Below are 22446 nucleotides of genomic sequence, written 5' to 3' on the forward strand. Positions count from 1 at the left end.
TTGAAAAGTAGGGAGTGTCCAGCTTGGGCAATTCAGACAAATTTACCCAGTTTTGTCCAAATTTGAGACACTGAGATATATGAGTTGTTTAAGTAATAATTGAGTATTGACCTGGTTGGTAAGAATTGTGTCACATCCATTAGGTTTCAAGTTCAAAAGTTCTAACTACCATTTTTTGGCATTGATCTTGCTTCATTATACTTCAAAACAACATAAAGAGGGAAGTTAATAATGCACTTCACTTGACATTTTAGACAAACCAGGTTGGACATGGACATATATCTTTGTCTGGAATCCAAGTTCCGACTGGGTCTGGGTTGGCCAAATAGCCAGAGATATGCCACATTATCCAATATGGAGCCTGATTAGTCCAGATTTTTGCTACCCTAGTGATGCTACTGTTTTAAATCTCAGACTATACATGGGAATCCACTCAGTTTTGTAAGTAGTCATATAGTGTCCTTTATCTTTTCTTTCTTCACTGTCCAAATCCAACATTGAACAGCAGATATCAGTCAATATAAAGTGTTCAATGATGTCTATTAAAACTTAAGGTAGATAGCCTCTCAAGATTTTGAGACCTCATTATAGCTAGGGCTGGAACAACTCAAACTGAACCATGGATTCAACCCATGAGTTTCTGAACAGTGGAATTAGTCTATACCATAAGCAGAGAAAGTAACTTACCGTCGGTTCCATCTTTGTCTGCAAAAGAGCATGGTCTTCAAGAGATGAGATACTATCCCTCAAGGAAACTATGACAGGCAAATATGCAGCCAGCTCAGCTTTGAGTCCTCCATTTTCACCGTCCAAAACAGAAAGTTTTCCATTCATCTGTTCAATCTCTACTGTTTTTGAAGCACTTTCACGTTCAAGGATCTCATATGCTCCAATAAGCTCATGAACCTTCTGTTCAAGTAGAGCTTCGCGAACACTGGACATCTGCAGGTCTCCATAGAATTTTGCAGCATCAGCCTCTAGGAGTATGACTTCATTTCTTCTCTCTTGCAGCTCATAACTAAAATATTTCTCTGCATTTTTAAGTTTTATGGTTTCCTCACGTAATTTGCTGAGTTCAGATTCAAACTTCCTATTTGCTTCATGAATGCAACCAATCTCCACCGTCTGACGGCTTTTATCTGCTGATAGCTCAAGGATGTGCTTCTCTTGCTCCCGTCTTAACACCTCAGATTCATTTAGTTCCTTCTTCAGATCCTCAACATCTCTAAATAACATTTTGTTCTCACTTGCTGCAACTCCGATCTTCTGTTCTGCAACTGAAAGTTCCATTCCCTTCTGATAAAGTAGATCCTTTCCCATCATGATTTGATGATGCAGTTGCTCATTTACATTCCTGACTCCATTCATCTCATTCTCCAATTCCTCAGCAGACTTCTTGAGATGCAGCTTTTCCCTCTCTACTATTTCCAACTTTTCCACTATTACTCTAATCCCACCCTGGAGGCCACTGTTAACTTCACGAAGACAGTCCAGATCTTTGCTAAACTCTTCCAGTTTCACAGCTTTCTCAGTGTTACAGCCCTCAAAAATCAAGGAGAGATTTTCCAAAGCAAATGTTTTACCAAGAAGAACACTTATTTCCTCTTCTAGCACGTGTGCCACCTCCTTTGTGTCTGACAACTCCTTCCTCAAAACTCCATTTTCTTCAACCGATCTGAAATTTTCATTTTGGGATACTAGGTAAGCCTCCTTCAAATCTGAAATTTTAGCCTGTAGCTTCTCCATTTCAGATTTTAGTGTCTCCTCCCGGTGCTCTCCCATCCTGATTTCTGATTGTAACTGCACATTCATCTCCAGAAGTTTATGTTTCTCATTTTGCAGAACCAAAAGCTCCTCCATCCGGAGTTTGAACTCCTTATCAAGGGTGTTCCTTTCACGTTCAAGATGTGCTGTCTCCAGTCTCATTTGTTCTAGCAAAGTAATCAGAACCAAATTTTGAAATGACAGCTGTTGCTTCTCATCCTGAACTTTCAAGAAAGAACCATTTGCATCTTCAATTTTCCTTAAAATATTCTTCAGTAGCATTTGATCCTCTCTGATCTTATCATGACTTGCATAATCTGTATCAACTTCAAGGGAATTCAAGATCTCAATAATTCCTGTTCTAAGCTTCTCAATTTGGTCAGACAGGAGTTTTGTTTCTACATGCAGTTTGTGATTTTTTCCTTCCAGTTCTGAAACTAATTTCTCTGATAACTTGGAAGCCTCAAAGTGTTTCTGACACTCGATAAACAAAGAGAGATTCTTTTCTTCCATGTCTCGGATAAACTTCTGCAGGATGAAGATCTCAACCTGAGTGTTCATGGATCTGTCAAGTTGTTCCTCAATTTCTTTCTTCCTACATAGACCTTGTTCTTGCAGGACATGCATATGCTTTTCTAGAGCAGCTAACCTAGTTTCACTTGACTCAGAAAAAATTGCACGTTCTTGTTTTTCTAGGTTCAAGGAGACACTTAGCTCTTTAACTTGACAAAGTGTGGTTTCTTTCTCCTTCTCCAGGCCAAAATACTTTTCTTCTAATTGTGTGCATTTGTTCTTTAGTTCGGCCAGGCTTTGCTGAACATTTTGTAGCTGAGAGACCACAGATTCTTTTTCAGAAAGAAGTGCAGACTTTTCATTATCAAGAGAGTGGCAAGATTCTTCTAAGATCTTCGCTTTTGTCTTCGACCCTTCCAGTTCAGCAACTGCATCAGAAAGGGAATTCTCAAGTAATGTGCTCCTCTCTAGGAGCTTTTCCACTTTCTCAGCCATAATCTCTAACTGGGAAACCAGGCTAGCCTTCTCAGCAACAAGAGCAGATTTTTCTTCTTGGAGAGACTGGCAGGATGCATCTAAAAGTTTCACCTTCTCTCTCAATCCTTCTAACTCAGCAGTCACATCTGAGAGGGAATTTTCTAAAAGAGCATTTTTCTCCAGAAGTTTCTCCATGTTTTCCAACTTCTCCAAAAGAGTTACTTTTTCGTCTCTGCCTCTCTGACAAATTTCTTTCAGCTTTAAGTTCTCATCCTGCAAGTTCTTCACAGCTGAAGCAAAGGACTCGGGGTTCAAACCCAATGATTTAACTTGCTCCATTATACTCAGGAGGTGCCGGTTCAAGTCATTTATTTCCTCTTTCAGACAGTAAATCTCTTGTTGAAGAGCATTTCTTTGATCCAAGCGAAGTTCAACCTCCTCTTCAAGCTTTCCTTTTGTCTCCTTCAAGTCAAAGATCTCATCCTGCAGACTCTTCATTGATCTGGCAGACGATAAGTTCTGGTCCTCCAGGATCTTGTTGTCCTCCTTGATTTGTTGGACTCTGTCCTCCAAACCCTGCTTCTGAAGCTCCACATCCTTCAAAAGTTGAACAGTCTTTTGGAGCTCCACTGCCAGATTTCTCTGCTCTTCCTGAGATTGGGAGTGCAAACTCTGCATGGTTCTGAGAGCAGCATCCGCCTGCAAGAAGTGCACGTGCTCTTCTTGTATGCGAGTGTGGAATCTCTGCAACTCTTCATGCTTCTCTTTAAGTTCCTCAGTTTGCATCCCCATCTTCCGTACAAAAGCTTCCAGCTCTGACCGCAGAGTTTGATTTATACTCTCCAATACAAGACAATGTTCTTCAGAGCTGTGTAGTTTTGCTACCCCTGTTTCTATCTCAGTGTTAAGTCTTCTGGCCTCCTCCTGTGCATGAGTTACTTCACTCTCCAGAATAGATATTCTCTCCAACCACTGCTTATACTGAAGAGCAGCTGCTTCCTTTTGTTCCTCTAATTTAGAAAGTGCTTGCTTTAGTGTCTGGACTTCAGTTTCAGCCCTTTCAGCTCGCTCATTAAGCTTTTTTACTTCCTCCTCGGCAGAAGAGATTTTGCTCTCCAAATTAGATATTGTCTCTAAACATTCCTTATATTGAAGAAGAGCAGCTTCCTTCTCATTTTCTAGTCTGGCAAGGACTTTCTTTAAGTTTTCAGCTTCGGTTTCAGCTTTTCCTGCTCGCTCGTCAAGATTTTTGGCACCATCTTCTGCATCAGTAATTTTGACCTCCAGACTAGATATCCTCTCCAAACACTGATGGTATTGAAGAAGCCCAGCTTCCATATCAGTTTCTAGTTTGGAAAGCATTTCTTTTAAGGTTTGAACTTCTGTTTCTGCTTTACTTGCTCGTTCATGGAGTCCTCTGGCACTATCTTGGGCACTTGAGACTTCAGTCTCTAAATGGGATATCTTCTCCATACTTTGCTGGTAGTGAAGAAGGCCTGCATCCTTCTCAGCTTCCAATTTAGCAAGAGCCTCTTTAAGTTTTTGAACCTCCATCTCGGCTTTACTTGCTCGGTCAGACTCTGATGTAATTTGGGTCTTCAGATTCTGGTTCTCAGTTGACAAGTGAAACACACCATCATGGAAGTTATGTTCTTGCCCATCCACCTCCTGGAAGTTCAGGCCTTTTCTCACCCTAACTTCTGCAACCTTTGCATGATTCGGCAACACTTCACCTGACCCAAGCATATCATTGAGCTGTTTCAACCCCCTTTTGCTTGTTTCAGCATCAGATTCTTCAGAATAGCCTCCATTCCTTGTCATGGTATGCAACTGTGATGAGGAAAGCTCGAAAGCATCCTTGTGCAAGTCGTCAGGTTCATACAGTCCACGTATAGGACGTGGTGTCTTTGGTGTGTGAGGCTCAGCCTCGGTGGTGGAAGAGCCTGCAGGTGAATCGTCAGCCAGCACAAAGGGAACTTGGTCAGGAAATGCTTCAGCCATGGTACGATGGGCTTGACGGAGTGCCCCAGTTGCATGGTCATATCTTTCTGCCAAAGCACGATATGCTCGGTAGAACTCCTCAATCATTTTCATAAGTTCTGGACGCTTTCTGTAGTACATCTCTACCCTCCCTTTAAAGGAATCTGCATCTTCTTCGATGAGCTTGATCATTGCTTTGACCTTAGCATCCATATCTGTTCAAGTACACATCTTTAATCAGTGGCCAAACCACAAATGCTTTAGCAGAAAAGACAAAACTAAGAAACCACAGATTATACATGATCATAAGCAACTTTAGTATGGATTCAAGAAGCATAAAACTAAGTGCTCAGATCCCTTGAGAAACATGTAAGGTCCATGATATAACTTCAGGGGAAAATACTCATAATTACATTGATGAACCACCAACAAAATTGCACCCTTACATTTATCAAAAGAAATGACATGTCACAACCTAACTTGACCAACCAACAGTAGAGAAAAGTTTTTGTATTTTAAATAACATCCTCAGTTAACTTGACTCAACCTCATCCCATCTTTCCAGTTAAGCTCAGCAAATATTGCCCGCAATTTCATGATTAAAACAAGCCACAAGGTTCCTCACCAAATCAACCAACATTCTTTTCAGCCTTTCCCATATGGAAGCTTTTCAAAATGATCCAAAATGGCCTCCCTCCATTATAACAGATTAAAAAAAGAAAATTTCATCAATAGAAGCAAAACTGTATCCAGCCATATGCTCCAGCTTCTTCTTTCATTGTTATCAATAAGAAAGTATAGTTTGTTGAAAGAAAGACAGTCCACCCTGGGGCAGGCTCAAATAAACTTTCAGGAAGAATAGCAGATTAGAATTGACAACTGAATTACAATCCCTTGTAATTTATCGAAATATATCTTGAGAGTTGGGTGTGCCTTTTCTATTGCTTATGCCACACTACCTAGGTCAGTCCACCCCTCACCAAAGTTGACATGAGGCCCACCAACATTTTACCAGTCTGCAATTCAAGAAATTCCGAATTATGAAGCCCTCACAAGGTCAGACCATAATTATAATCCACTATAAAATCATGTCAAACCATCAACACCAGCATTTGTTTTCCGTAGATAGATTACAAAAATTTTAATCAGTGTAAAAAAAGCCCTTTATTGTCTAGAAATTCTTTTCCTGCATCTTTGTTAAGTTGTACAGACCTACTCATTCACTTAGAGAGCTGACCCATTTATAGAACTTCAATACTCTCAAGGTCTGCCACCTCACTAATCACATTCAGAACAAAACAGAGCAGACCCATTTATAGAACCCTTTGCAATATTTGGTTCATGGTATGTTTTAAGATGAACAGAGCACAGAACAAAACAGAGTATGTGGATGTAACTTTAGCAGAAATAAGAATGAAAGTGCGGTAGTAAGAATTGATGGTAAGAAGACACCTTGAAGTGGTAATTGATACCTAGGTTCAATAAAGATGAAAATATTGAGATAGATGAATGGTAAAATTAGAAAATATAAAATAAGGAATGAACACTATTAGAGGTAATCTAGGAGTAACTCCAATACATGATAAGTTGAGAGAGTCGTTTGAGGTGGCATGGACATGTGCACGAAAGAACCTTAAATGATTAGTAAGGAGGAATGATATGATTCAAATTGGAAGAGCTAAATGAGTTCGATGAGGTCGAAGATGACTTTGTAAGAGTCCATGAGAATATACATGCACAAATTAGGGTTGACATCAAGTATGGTTTTGAATAGAGTTGAACGGCAAAACATGATTGAGATGAGGCTTAGTTGAGTTGTCTAGGGAGTACACTATAAATTCTCAATGTTTTTTTGTTATTCAAGAACTAGAAAATTAATTTCCATATAACCACATTTCCCTTAGATCAGTTTAGTGAAGAGGAATTTCTAAGGACTTTGAAGGCATATTTCACAGATTGCCATGTTGTTTCTTGAAAGGCATATAATGAAACTTTTATGGACTGAGTTTCCTTTAAGAAGAGACCAACTTGTACAAGATTGCTTTTCCTCTTCCTCCCCCTCCCCCTCCCCCTCCCCCCAATTCAGTGGTTGTCATCAATAAATTACAGGACCTGGCCATTCCTCAGGAAGAAATTCCAAAATGGTCCCACCTTACTCCTACAATTTTCAGCTCAAACTAAATACATTCCATTGATGGGGACATATGAGATCTTGATAACTAAGCAAAGTTGATATCTTTGCGGAACACACTGTTGCAGAATATGATATCAACTTTAAGCACAGCTATTTTCAGGAGTTTGGAAATTACAATAAACTCCTCGTTCATAAATAGAAAACCCAAGTATGTTGGGAGAAGGCTAACTTGAATTAGGCTGAGTTGAATTCCACTTCATGAACTAAGAAGTTCAAAGAACCATACATAGATCTGTTAAATACACATTGTCAAGAGCAATACTTTGCCTTGTCCAACTCAATTCATGCCTCCATCATGGTTGATGGAAATCAAATCTTAAGTTTGTTTAGTAGATTCCTTTGGTTCACATACAGGATAACAGAAAATAGATGAAAGATACAAGTTGACAGTTCAAGTGCCCACTTGACTTAGAATTGCAAGGATCTCTATGTAAACCAATTATAGAATTGTGCTAGGAATTATGCAGAAATTCAATAACACCACCAATATTGGGTAGCGATGGTCAATGAGACTGCCCAACTTCTTTAACCATGTTTGGGAGCACAACATGTCGGGCTGGGGTCATATTTCCGTGCCCTGACCAGTTAAGCATCTTATATAAATATATGAATTCAATATATAATTAAGCACAGTCACATTCCAATGATATTTTAAGTTAAGTAAAAGAGCATCATAGCTACACAGAAAGTAAGTTAAATTTCTCTCCTGTTTTTTTTAACTTGAAGGCCTAACGGTGCTTCCCTGAACTGAAACTGGCCTGAGCTTAAACCGGAAAACCCTTGTGAGTTAAGCCCATTCAACATCTACAAATAATACCTTCTCTCTTCAAACATAATCAGGAAGTCCAAAGCATCCAGACAGAAACACTCACAAAGAACTAAATCACATTCACCACAGAAAATTAAAAGAAAAAAATCATCTACTCCCTTATTCTTTACCGAAGAACAAAATTTCATGCGACTCGCCTAAGACGAAGTGATTCTCTTATAACTTTTCTTTTTGCCACTACCATCCTTTCTTGGCCAGATAGAATGGTCACATGTAGCTGATATAGAGCAACTGGGCAAAGTGACAGCAAAGCTGCAGAGTGGAAATCAAAGGATCCACAATCGGGAGAACCCAAAATAAATGTTATCTTAGTTCTCGGACTCCGTCTAAGTTGAGAGCAAGGCTATGAAACACGGTTATCAGGTACCATATCGGTTACTGCCAATACCGATAAGTATCGGTTGAATCAGTCCGTATCAGTCTGATTCGAGATCAAAAGGTCACTTTGTTATCACCGCATCGGCCGATACGGCCCATACAATACCGTTACTTAGAACACTGGTTCAGACTTGAGACTTCCCATGAATGTGTTTTAGGAAAACCAGAAACTTATCCACAAAGTGAAAAATAATCCGTTAGTATCAGGTTTCCCATGAACAACAACAACAACAATAACAACAACCAAAAAACGTTAATTTGATCTCAAGAAAAACTACACGGAAGGCAGCTAGGCAACACACTAAATTTGTCAGAAAACTCCAACCAAACCAGAACGGAGAGAAATACCTGTAAGATTTTCCTGAAGCCATTTGGAATTCTTTGGGCTTATATGACTATCCCACCACCAGGAGTACAAGCGTCTAGAGTCAGACTGTAACAAGGTAGTTGTCATGACTGCAGCCAAGATCACCAACGTAATCTGTTCTGATCTGGCCAAACTCCGATCCTTGTACCAGTTAAAAAAATCCAAGTAAGGGATCCGAGCCAGAATCAAATTTGATTGGATCTTAAAACCCCGATTTGGAAGTGAAAATAAAAGGTTTTGAAGCTTTCAATGTGTCAGTCCCTGTGCCTGCTTACAGAGATAAACAGAAGAAGATTAATACATCAGATAGAGATAAGATGAAATAAGCTTCTTAAGTGCATGCTTTACATAATCCATAATTGCTTACATAACAAGCAAATTACCTGATTAACAGACCACAAGTCCAGAAAGTTTTGAAAACTACAACCCTTTCCTCTCTTTTCAAACTCGTCAACAATACCTGATCGACAGACAAATCCGAAACAGAAGATTAGATAACATAAAATCTTGGATTTAATAATCCTAGAAGCTATAACACATCAATACTAGCAGAATATCTCACTTCACAAGTTACCGAATTACATGATCATGCAAAATCCAGAAACCAACGTGAAAATTCACTGAAACTCCCTCAATGACCAAAACTAGGAAGAAGAAAAGACTGAAAACCAGATTAACAATTACACCATTGGAACCACCGATCAACAAAACCAAGCCAAATAACCCCAAAAAAAAAAAAAAAAAAAAAAAAAAAAGAAGGAAAGAAAGAGCGCAGAGAAAACAAGCTGAGATCAGAAACACGCCCCATAACCCAGGGAAAAAGTACAGAGAAATGAAGTTACCATCAAATAAACACAAAAAACATAGTTTTTCAAGCGTAAGGGATCAAAATCAATTCTTTATGAACTGGAAAGACGAAGAACTAACCATAAAAATCAAGAATTGATCTTAGAGTTTCTGCAAGCAGCTGTGATTACAGTCGAACAGCTGCTTTCCTCCCTTTTCACCCCATTGTATGAGATAGATTCTTCCGTCTCTCTCTCGCTCGCTCTCTCGCTTTCTCGCTTTCTCGCTTTCTCGCTTGCTTATTCAGTGTTTGTGGAGTTTTCGACAATTGTTGCCGCAGAATATTAGAAGTGGAAGAAACAGTAGCAATAGAACAGAGTAGGGGACTATTTCATCAAAAAGAACAGAGTAGGGGCTACGGAGTCGGACCAGAGTCTAGAGAGAGAGAAAGAGGGAAGTTTTACCCAATTAAAAAAGATTTTTCCTCTTTTTTCTATTTTTAAAAAAGGATTTTGGAGGATTTTTTCCTTTTTAAAATCATAAACTGCCTAAGAATTAGAGATATTCTGATTCGACGGCCAACGCGCGCGAGTAAACGAAAAATCAACCCAACCCATTGTAATATATAATTAATATCTCAACCATCTAAATGAACCCCACTGTTAAGTTAAAACATGCCGTGCGCGTGCGTCGAGTTTGAGCTTTCACGTTTCTTCTGTTTCTTCATCAAAAAAACAATTAGAGCCGAACACGTTTGGCAAGTTTAAATGTTTTTTTCTTGTGTTCCTAACCATACCCAACTTCATATTTTTTTCAATTTTCTCTACCTTCTAGTAGCTGTAGTTTGACTTCTACATTACATGCCCAGCAAAAATGAATTTTTTTTTGTTTTCCTGGTGTAGAACACTAAAAATGACCTTGACACATAACAAAATTATGTTCTCTAAATTGGAGGGTTAGTCTCATATTTAATATCCGAAAAGCATGTGTGAACATAATATATTTGTGCCAGTAACAGAGGCGTTTGAGTTTTGTATTTACATATTTTCTTTTTTCTAACCATGTGGGTCTTTTATTGATAAAACTGTTTCTCATTTATACTCATCCTCCATTGTTATTGATGTGAAAACCCTTTCATTATATTCAAACAAATGAACTAGTATCTAATTTAATTTATGTTAACATAATAAAAAAAAGACTCGTTTGAATGATCCGAGTTTGATAAGCTTGTTAAGCCAGCGCATCTGATTGTGACATATGAAATTATGATATGTCAATTCTAATTGTGGAATAATTAGTATATGTCTTAAATTAATCACATGTCAAGTTTTAGTGTAATTCAATCAAATACCCTTCCGTATATTCACATGCATCTCTGTGTATATCTAATTATTCATACATATTCCCAGTATTTCAACAACCACTATACATATTCTCATAATCCTTATTTTCAAACTTCAATTTTGCTATTTGACAAATGTTCTTTGGGATAAAATGTTAGTTGTGAGTAGGAAATATTAGACTTAACTTATCTACAAAATTTGAGCTCCATCAGATCCGACATATAGCACAAATTTCAGTTCCCTTGATAAATCTATCTAAGGCTAGCCATTCTAATAAGTTTTGCCTTAACCTGTTATACTGAAATGCTAAGTCTAATAAGTTTGTATAAAAAAAAAAAAAAACCTCTGTATAATGATGGCATGAGAAATGCATTAGCCAAATTAATATAGATTATATTAAAATTTATGTATGCTGACTCAATTTGAATGATAAACAAATATTAGTCAAAATCATCTGATTCATACTTGGAATAAGTTTATTAAGGTGGTGCAATCTTTTTTGTCATATATATAGGAAACAAGTTTTGGATTGTCCTTATCTGATAGATGACTTAAGAAAGAGAATGAATATTGTTGAACCATCAAAAGTTATAATTATTAGGTAAACATTGTAGATTGCATGGAATCTTCCGGTGACAAAAAATCACAGTTCCAATTAATTCATCTAAAACTCCAAATGTTGCCTACAAATCATGAGTAAAATATGATCTTTAATTTGTGAGTTTAGTTAATGTAAATGGAAGTAAATTCTTGTTTCAAATTCTTAATCAGAGTTTAGTGTTCCAATTATATTTATAATCACAGTCAATAAGGTTAACATTGCATTAACATATTCAATTATATAAATTATGGGAAAAAGAAGACTGCCAGGCAAGCGCCTGCTACCCAGGCACAAGAAGGGAGAAATGTCCTCCCTCCCCTCCCACCCCCGGGTCGTGGGTGATAAGAATCTAGTCATTGGGGTGTCTTTATTCCCTCTACCTTTTATTGAATAAAGTCTAAAATATCCTTGACACTATTTTCGGAATCTTATCCCACCAGCTAGTGGTGTCGAAAAAACAATCTGAAGTGCTTCTTGTATTTGGGTGCAAGGATCGATACAAAACCAAAATTGACCAGACCGACCATTAAGGTTGACCTAAACAAAAAACCTATCGAAAACCAAAAACAAATAAAAAGTATTTTTACTTACATTTTTTTTCTGGGAAAAAGATCTCTATCTGGGAGTGTGGCCTACACCAGTATTCCCATGAGTCTCTCTCTCTCTCTCTTCCCCATATGGAAAGACACATTTGCCCCCTTGTTTTGAGGAGGAGAGAGATAGACACATAAGAATGCTGGCGTAGGCCACACTCCCAGATAGAAAACTACTTCCCTTCTTTTTTATATATGAAAAATAGAATTGAAGATGGACCGATAATAGCTCGATAAGAAAACCTGAAATTGAACATATTGAAATCAAAACTCATCTTAAATGTTGGGCTTCACTTTAGTTTGGGTCAATACTTGTATAAAATCGATTCGACTAATCAAAACCGAACCGAACCAACCATTTGACACCCTACAACCACTGGGATTCATTATATCATGTACTTCCCCAACTTTAATGGAGAATCCCTGGGATAATCATGAATTTAATAACAAAGAGAGGATAGTTTGGTAAATTCACTGTGTATGACACTATGTGGCTGATCTTTGATCTTTCGTCTGTTAATGGTGGTGGGACGGCGTCTGGACGGTGGTGCCGGTCGTCACTTTCCGCCACAGAAATTCGCAGCACAAAAAAGCTGATACGTCAACCATAGAAAGATTTTAAGGTACGTCTCTCTCTTGCTTTCTCTTTTTTTTTTTTTTTTTTTTTTTTTTAATAGTAAAATATAGATGATAAAGTTCATTTGCTGCAGAAAAAGAATGGAAATTTAAATTTAAATTTAAATTGATTTGATGACTGTATGTTTTGTTCCTTTTTCCCCAAACTTAAAATTAAATATTTCCAAGTAACTAACTGATTGTAGTGTTTTGATTCAAATAAAACTTGTATGGAATTAAAGAACTTATCTTTAGAAAAGGAAAGAAAAGCCCCTAAAGAGTAAAGGCTAATGGCAATGAGCTGTGGGACGGTGAAGATGGCCCAATCAGTTTAAAATTAGGCCCACAAGTTAGGCTTTTTTTTTTTTTTTTTATAATTTATTGCATTAATTCAATTATAAAATAGTTGGTCTTCTCATTTAAATGATAGGCCCCATAGCCCATCTACAATGGCCCACCTTGGACCTTCTTCAGATTTTTTATTTATTTTTTTATTTTTTTGGAGAGGGATGGCTGTGACGTCTGAGTGCAGTTTCCATCAATGAAGGAAACTGTACACGAAGCATCCAATAGGAAAATGGGTTTACTGAGGAAAGAGAGTGTGAAGGGGGGGGGTTCACGGATGGAATGTGAAAGGGCATTCGTAGGTACATGTACACACCAGCGTCCTGGTAGTTAATAATTAGGGGGGTTGGGGAGGGGGAACATTGCCTAGTTGTGTAATCCTTTCGTCCAGACATAGGAGCACATGAAATTATTATCCTACCCCATGAAATAAAAAATCATATCTATGTTGATATTGTTATGCACGTGCTCTCATCGGCCCCTACTCTGGTGCATCATCCACTTGATCAAACATTGATCTTTTACCCTAATTAGGGAGAGGGTTCCATTTCTCACACTATCTGTGTGGGGAGAAACTCCTACACCACACCAATGATGATATGAAAAAAGAGAAAAGAAAATGACATCATCCACATAGGACCCACATGATCAGGGTAAAGAGAGCAAACAATAAAAAGAAACATATAAAAAGACAATAGTACATTGGTAACATGGGAAGTTTGTTTACCCTCACTCACCCATGGACCCTACTCTCTCTCATGATTTTACGTATTGGTATCAAATCGGTTGTATCAATCGATTCCTATTGGGATTGGTCATGATCGATGTTGATACCTAACCGATACGTATCAGTGCTATCGGTCAAAAAGGTGTTTTTCTTTGCATTTATGGCCTATATGGATCGGATACAATCCGATCCATGTTGGTATTGTATCCGTATTAGCAACAATCGATGCTAATATTATGCACTAAAAACCTGCTCTCTACTCGTTAAAACTCAACTCTCTCCATTGGACGATTCAATTTCCCACCTCTCTCATTAGTGGGAAACTACACTCTGACGTTGTAGCAAACAATTTCTTTAACTAATAAAGGAAAAGTTTTTTGATTAGGAAAAGTTTTTTGATTGAGAGAACAGAAATAGGCGATCGCAAGTTTGGAGCAATATACCACAAAAACGGAATAAACTCTTCCCTATATGACAAAATGTCTAAAATACCCTCACAATGAGGATTTAAATCCTTCCCATGTCCCCAGACTATTGAATCCCTTCCCTAATTAATATGATGCTTGAACAGAGAAAGTTGGTACAGATAGAGACATTTTTTTGTGTTTTTCCAATTTATAATCCAATAATATGTGTTGCATACGTATGTCTATACATATATATTCCAAAAGTCCATGTCATTGGGAGTTATAATATTCTTGGTGACTAGTTACATAAAAGGACATTCCAAGTTGAATTATTGAAGAAAGGATAAGCTAGCTAATTAAGAATATTTTATGGGTTTGGATTGTTTAGTCTAATTCTTGTAACTGTTGATGAAGAAACAATTTGGACTTTGTAGGGTTTTGATTGTTAGGTATTAAAGAAAAGTAAGTTTGGTAGTCACATTCTATATGATTCATCATATGGGAAAAAAAGGAGTTTTGGGTTTTGTTTTGTTCTAGAAAATATGAAGGATTTGACAAGTGAAAGAAATGCATTATCTATTTTTATATACCTATATAATCTATACAAAATAGGGGTTTTAAACCCTTAACTCTATATTTCAAGTGAGCTGTATCATAAAGCAAGCAAATAGTTGGTTAGTGACATTTGAAGACTCTCTTCAACCTCCAATTGGATCGACTGGTCTATCATAAAGCAAGCAAATAAAATAAACTCTCTCTCTCTCTCTTCATTATTTATTTATTTTTTTTAGTTACCAAAAAAAAATTTATGTTCAACTGTGAAATAAAATAATGATGGGAGAGATTGATTCTGAGCATGCGGCACAAGGGAGCGCATCAATGAGATGTTACAAAACAGTATCATCCATAGGAGGATAACAAGGTCATTTCATGTGAGGAAGAGAAAGATAGACATGAAAGTACTAGTGTATCCTACTCCAATGGTTCAGAGAACCTTTTCACTATAATGAAAAATAAGGATGTTAAGGGGCACGATAGATAAATAAAGGAGGAAGTTTTTTTTCACCATGCATTGAAGGAATTAATCCTACAACCATCAAAGGCTATACTTCTCTGTCCTCTATTTTACGAATGGTCGAATATATAGACTTCTCCATTATAGCATGATATCGTCCCAACGCCTTTTAAAGGGAATCCCTTGATCGTGGGCTCATGGCTGAAGGAAAACTCGATCCATAAATAAATACATAAATTGTATATTTTTCATAAAAGGTATGGTGACGGCCGTCCACAAACGACCTTTGTTAGTAGATAAATTGATTGTAAGATACAACAAGAGATAAAGGATTAGTGTTTGATCATCCTAATTAGGTAAAGATCATATCAAATCATGTTAGATTTTTCTTAAGTTATGATTTTAATCTTTGAAACTTTGATTTTAATTTACTTAAATTGATGCTCATTATTCTTGTAGCAAACACTCCTATTGTTTCTCCAGTTTATTGTTTAGAATTTAGATACAAGCTATCATTGGATCAATTCTACAAGTGGTACCCTTATAGCAGCCTATGTAGAAAAAAATAATAATAATGGAGAATTCTTTTCAAGTGGGTCTTTTTATTCCTGTCAAGGAGAACAACGTGATTTAAAGAATAAGACTAGATTAGAGGAATCGGCCAATTTTATTTGGAGTCAACTAACCCGATTTCAAATCCTTTTTTTTGAATCGGTCATCATTCATTTTTGGCTTGCTTCCCCTTTTTTTTTTTTTTTTTTTTTTTTTCAAAGTCGATACGTGAGAGACCATCTAGATTCTAGACCAGCAAGGTGCTCAATTCCCTTCTTCACATCATCTATGAAAATTCACCATGTGCGTGAGGTTTTCAATATTCATGAAAGCAAATTTGGTATGTGCTCTAAAAATAAAGGGCTCATGTTCTCTCTGCCGCAGCACAAGCTGTGCCCAGACACATGGGCCTACCACTCAAGGGGGCAGGGTGGTCATTGCACTCACCCCCATGTGTCTGGGTGCAGTCTGCGCCCTTGACACAGAGAACATTCTCCCAAAAATAAAATACAAATATAATAGCAATTCATTTTCTGAAGAACATTCAAAGGATAGCCAATCTGCTAATTGTTGTGAGTCCGTTCATATTTCTAAATACCTGATGTCTTTTTCGAGTATAGTCATGATACCGTCTTCAATTGTTTTGGCCTCCGCTTCAACTGTTGAACTTAAAGATTCATAGTAATAGCTGATATTAAACTTGATCCTCATTGAGAAATAGACAAGAAGCCCAACCCGCCTCTTTGGTGGACCGAAGAAAACCGCCATAAGTGATAAGAAAAATATGACCCACCATTACATGCAATTAATTGAATTGAAGATGTTGATGGAGAATCAGAACAAGTGTCATCCACCGAGATATTAAAAATAATAAATGCTGAGGGTTTTGCTTCTTTTTATTGAAAATAACGGAATTCCTTTATATGACTAAATGAAAAACATCACTATAGAACCAAGGGTTAAGAAAGACTTACTCAAAGTGGTGAAAAAAGTCTTTAGAATTAGATTCTAAAAGGATGTAATTAAAAAAGTTTGTAAGGGCTAGAAATCGTTTTTTGGTTGTGTAGCACATGCACTAATGCAAGGGCCAATGAGAGCACACGTAAGGCATCAATATAAGTGAGATATTGGATTTCATATGGGAGGGTGGCAGGGTGTTATTTTCACTTGATTCTGTGCCTAGCTGTATAAACCATACGACGAGATACCGTTCTTTGTCCCTAATAATAATAATAATAATAAAATTCATTGAATGGGTGTACACTTGTACATTACATTAGCTCTTTGGAAAACTTTTTCCTAAAATAAAATAGATGGGAAAGGATTTTTTGAGCAGGGAGCACACTTGATAGGTGCAAAAGAATGATATTTTACATAGGAGGCCAGCTAGGAAACCTTTTCCGATATTAGATTCATAATGTGTAGCTTATAGAATGTGAACCAATACCAAGTTGGGGGAAAAAATACTAACCAAAAGATAATGGACCTAATGGTGGGGAAAAAAATACTAACCAAAAGATAATGGTACCTAATGGTGATTGACTTTGGAAAAATATAAACTGAAACCCACATAACTTTCATGTGGTGTATGTATCAAACACTCATATTATGAAACTGAAAGGGGAGTTTCTCCTTTCAATTAATAGACTCTTTAAATATTTTTTTAGGGAAAAGGAACGTTAACCGGTATTGTGTCTAGGTGTGTACTTATATCTTGTGCAAAATTATCGGTGTTGGCTTTGATTCTTTTTACTTTCCAAGGGGTAATACCGATCTTTTTACATTAGATTTTATTTGACACAGGTACACGTCGAGACACACCTCCGATGAGCAGTGGAAATTACGAGGTGATAGACATTTTTTTTATATAAAATAGTGACAGACTTAACAAAAAAAACATGACAGAGGTTCACTATTAATTTCACTTCCTAAACAAACATTTGGGCTTCTACCGAAAAAAAAGAAAAACATTTGGGATCTTCTTGGAAATTGCAATCCCTATTAAAAGTCAGTCAACTTTCTCTAATTCTCTCTTAGAGACATCTTATAAACGTGGGTCTTCCCTAACCTTCACATATATATATATATATGTTTTTTTTCCAACTCTCACCAAGGTGCCCTAATTGGGTGTATACTGGCATTGGTGTGGTATAGGAGATTCTTTTTACACATCTCCCTTAATAATTGGAGTTAATACGACAAGGTTGAGTGAAAACCGAATGAACCAATTGGTAAAATCCAAATTAGATTGAAACCCAAACTTTATCGGATGGTAATCTACCAGTGTAGTCTATTTCAATCCGTCTTCACCAATCCCTTCTGATGATTGCAAGATATTGAAGACAAAACTTGAGAAGAAGAAAAAATTGTTTCTAATCATGTTAGAATTTGCGAGCTGCTTGTCTCTTTGCATTAACAAGGAAATTGTGGACAATAATGATAACAGAATAGAATGAACACCCTGAGAACTTTGGATTTGGGTTTTTAAAAATGAATACAAAATCTAAATGATTGCGATAGATCAAAATGATTAAAAAAAAGATTAGGAAAAAAAAAACCAATAAACATCAATTGTTTCCATTAATATATATATTATGAAAAAATCGAAACCAAACCAATATTAACTCGAAAATGGACTGATAAGAGCATGTTAAATCAACCTGATATAAATTTTGAAACCAAATCTTACCTTAACAGTAATTCAAACCAATTAAAACTAAAGAGAACTGACCATTTGACACCCCTAGGACATGGGATTGGGGTTCTAATTTTTTGCAACCCAACCCTAAGCCATCCCAGTGGTAGGCCTTCATACATTACACTATGCATAAATTTTAAGTATAGGCCTGTACTTTATAATCAATGAATACCAATGACCCAACCCCACCCAATACTTTATTTCTAGACTAAGAATAGAAAGATGTAAAAGCCCATTCTGTTTCTTGAAGTATTACTAATAAGGTAAGGTTACTACTTCTTGGAGAAGTTCAGATTATGCTTCAAGTAATATCGTTTGAACCAAATTCAGATTCATAAACCATTAGACTCATTGTCCATTATACCGTATTTGGATCCACAACCAAAGTCAGTCACCTGTGTTGCTGTCGAGATTTGTCGGACTGTGTTAGCAAACACAAGAGCCAAGAGATAGAGCGGAAGAGTTGGCCAAAGCGGACTCCAACGGGGGACTCTCGTTACCTAAGTCAGATCCCAGAGAAATAGCAATTGCGGGGCTAGGGATGGAGGGTGAGTAGCAGTTCTAAAGAGTGATTGAATCTAAGCGAATCGGGATGGAAAATGAACTGAACCCCTTACCTTGATCACTGTAGTTCTATCTACATGGTCTTGAAAGAATGTCGATCTCTTGTTCGTGTAAGCCTCACTGTCCTCTGGATCACATATTCTTCGGGTTTCTCTGGCGGGAGGTCTGAGTGGAAACAGTTAATGGAATTTGTCCGTATTGGCAGTTGGCATCGTGGAGAATCTCCAACTAACTGGCCACATGTAAAGCTTCCTACTCACGCATTTGGCATGAGGAGTCGAGAGTTAACCGGTCTTCTACTGTCCTCAGGCTTGTTGCTCATGCTTTGCTTTTTGCCCGAGATTATTACACGTGTCACTCTATCATTGGATGTTCAATCTTGTATGTATCAACATGTAATCTGTAAGCTTTCATTCCTTCCCCTTCCCAACACCATTACTGAGTACCTAACTTATTCTCTAAACCCAGAAAGAGGCCAGGGGGGAAAACATCACATGAGCTCTCTATAAGTCACATTCTACTTATATTTTTTGCTTGTAGTGGAGCAGCTAACACCTACAAGGCTACATCTCTTTTAGATTCCAATTTTTTTTGGTAAACAATGAAGACAAGGATTTTAAAAGCGGAATTGAGGATCGAATCGATCTTCGTTGGATCGGAATTGATCTCAAAAACCCTAGAACCAACCAACCCTTTAAATTTGAAAACCAAACGATCTAGCCCCAAAAACCTTTAAATCGACAGCTTCAACATGTTCAAAATTAGAATTGATCACAACCGATTCGACCAATCCGATTACAATTTTTGAAATTATGAATGAATATTAATCTGATTTCGATTAATACAAGGATAGACGTAAAGGTTTACCATAGATTTAAAAATACAATAGAAAAATTAACAAGAATTAACTAACCACCTTTGACATTGCCATCAGCAATTTTTGGACTATAATAAAGTCTAACAAAATTTAAGTCAAAAGGTCTGTTCACCTACTCAGATGTCCCTAACTTTCAAAAGGTTGTTGGTCTGCTATTATTATTTTGTTGGGTTAATAGTAAGCAAATGTGAAGGAGAACCATCAGTCCCCACTGACCAACCTTTTGAAGTTCATAGTTTGAGTACTTTTGAGAAAGCATGTGAACCTCTTCCTCCACCAGCTCATCATCCCCTTTTGCTGTAATGGGTTATATAGAAAATGATCCAAATAGGTCATGGATCTGATACCAAAGGTACACCTGTGCCATTTCAGTCCTTTTACATCCTAATCCATAATCCGAGCAGAATCTCAAATAACTAATCCATGTATGGATGGAAGATGATAGTTTTCAAAAATCACAAAATAAATCTAAGTTATTCATTTTTTTCAATTTTTTAAATCTAAATTATATATTCTTATTCAGAGTTGGGAGAAAGCCTATAGTATTGATATACATGCATGAACATACACGAGATATATGCTAATACAAAAATAAGGTATTTGATTCAATTAGATTTTGATATTTGATAGGTGACTAATCTAGACCATGTCTTCTCCATTCAACGATCAGAATTGACATATCATCTGTCCATGTGGTTGAATAGATGCCTTGTGATTTTTGAAAAAATAACAAACTTTTGTGAACAACAATTACGATTCATAGCCTCAGTAAAAGAATTAAGTTTCTCTTGATGAACCCAAAAAAATTTTAAAATGGCAAATTGATGCGGTAATTTCAAATCGTTAGAAAAGAGCGGATTGGATAAACCCCTTGTTAATTTCACACTCCTAAATATTAACATGCATCATCATGTATATCCATGAATGTCCGTGATACTCCAACCATTAGTATATATTCTCCCATAATATTGAATTTTTACTGTTTTATTTTGTCACTTAAGAATTCCGTTTAAAATGAAACTTAATATGTGAGTAATGGACATAAGGATTTACCTATCCACAGAATTTGATCTATTTATATGCAAACTAGATAAACTTATCTAGTCAGACCCGACAAGTTATACTTTGCCCTACTAATAAATTAACAAGTAAATTCTTAAGTCTAGTGAGTCATATAGATTGGATTATTCCTCTTGGTAATCATGGTCAGGAGAAGTGATTGGATCAAGCTTCTCTTTACTCGCAATTTTTTCACTGGGGCCATCGGTCCCATTGATGCATTAGAGAAGTGTAATTTCGACTTCATGCATAGGGGTGGTATAATAATGATACAAGACCCCAATTAAGGGTGTTATTAAATTTAAACTGAAAATCAGAACCAAAACTGGTTGTTTAAAATTGAACATTGAGGCTGTGTTTGGTATGCATTCTAGGTCGATTTCGCATTCTCACAGAATAAAAAATTAAAAATTAAAAATAAAAATAAAAACTATTTTTATCATCCGAAGAAATCAACCTAGAATGCATACCAAACATTGCCTGAATCTCCAAAAAAATTCAGTTCATTTTTAGTTTTAAAAATTGAAATTTCTTCAATTTGAACTTTGAACTTTGAACTTTACCGATTAGGAACTGAATAAATTGATTTTCTTTCCAATTCTCAAATTGTGTTCCTCAACTTACTACTTTCTTTTCTTTTTTTTGCTCGATCCCATTCTCTCCTTCTCTCTCCCTCTTTTCCTTCTTATCTCTGACCACCCTCACTCTTAGTGGTTTATTTACAACCAGAGAAGGCAGCAGAGAGGACGCCAAAGAAGATGGAGATAGCCCTTCAGAGGAGGAAGAAAAAGGAAGCCAAGAGTAGATTTCATGCAAAAAAACAACTCAAAAAGAGTATATTAGGTTCAGTTTACCTTCTTTTTTTTAATATGGGGAAGAACCAACTCAGGAACTGAAAGCCCCAAGTTATAAATCTCATGGTTTTCTGAGAACCAGAATATAACCGAATTGAAAAATCAAAACCAACCGATTGACACCCTTAAATATAATGAGCCACATCACCAGTGGAGATGGGATTTGGAGAGGGTTATATCCTGGTTCTTTATGCCTGTCCAAGGAATAAATTCCTAACCTAACCTAACCCTACCCTACCCATTCTAACCTTGGTTTGGTATGTCCTAACCTTAAATAAGCCCAAATCTACCTGTCAAAATAAAGGATTGTGTCAAATAGAGCCAGGATTGGCTCAACCAAGTTGTGCATTACTGAATCATGTCTCCCACAAGTTGTATACCATCGAATTTTGTTGATGGAATGATTACACATTACCCGATTAGGTCTGAAAATGTATAATTTAATGCCCTTCCATGTGGGATGCAAAAAATGAAGCATCCCAATCTTCTACAAAATGTCTTAGATCCACCCCCTTTAAACTCAATGGCACCATTGCCCAGCCCTTAATCAATCCCGAAGCCCATTAACTGTTTTTTTTTTTTTTTTTTTTTTTGGGGGGGGAGGAGGGGTGTGGGGTTGGCGCGGGGGGTGTAAAAAAAGCCCATTAACTTCACTTTCTTGAAAAGGCCCTCCACCTAGAAGGCTAGAACTGCAACTCCAGCAACCCTAATGCTCTGGTGAAGATCATCCATGTACAAACAAGCTTCCAACTGCCCAAAGCATAGCAGCCCAAGAATAAGAATGTATGTAATTTATAGTAGCCAAATGCAAGCTCGCTTCCCTTACAGTAATTATAAACACACAGATCCACAACCCACTAATAATCTATTATTCACTTTTCATACTAACACCTTGACCTCTGAAAAAG

General features: G+C 36.9%; 2 protein-coding genes across 3 annotated transcripts in view; one reads left to right on the forward strand and one right to left on the reverse strand.

Annotated features, from left to right (window-relative positions):
* LOC122666028 (40S ribosomal protein S3a-like) overlaps window positions 1-4983 on the forward strand; it is a 19014-nt gene extending 14031 nt beyond the window's left edge. Inside the window, exon 8 of the mRNA XM_043862152.1 lies at window positions 4959-4983. The gene's annotated coding sequence lies outside the window, so the exon portion shown is untranslated. The remainder of the gene's footprint in view (window positions 1-4958) is intronic.
* LOC122666013 (protein NETWORKED 1D-like) overlaps window positions 1-13798 on the reverse strand; it is a 15752-nt gene extending 1954 nt beyond the window's left edge. Inside the window, exons 1-6 of one of the 2 annotated variants that reach the window (XM_043862136.1) lie at window positions 13788-13798; window positions 9430-9562; window positions 8886-8962; window positions 8484-8769; window positions 4357-4949; window positions 688-4326 (exon numbers count right to left, since the gene is read on the reverse strand). In XM_043862136.1, coding sequence (XP_043718071.1) covers window positions 688-4326; window positions 4357-4949; window positions 8484-8589 — 4338 coding nt within the window. In that variant the 5' untranslated portion in view covers window positions 8590-8769; window positions 8886-8962; window positions 9430-9562; window positions 13788-13798. Of the gene's footprint in view, window positions 1-687; window positions 4327-4356; window positions 4950-8483; window positions 8773-8885; window positions 8963-9429; window positions 9624-13787 lie in introns of those variants that run through there. The other variant, XM_043862132.1, reaches the window with a different exon arrangement.
* Between the last annotated feature and the right edge of the window lie 8648 nt (window positions 13799-22446).

The sequence above is a fragment of the Telopea speciosissima genome, chromosome 1, assembly GCF_018873765.1.
Source record: "Telopea speciosissima isolate NSW1024214 ecotype Mountain lineage chromosome 1, Tspe_v1, whole genome shotgun sequence".
Taxonomy (NCBI): domain Eukaryota; kingdom Viridiplantae; phylum Streptophyta; class Magnoliopsida; order Proteales; family Proteaceae; genus Telopea; species Telopea speciosissima.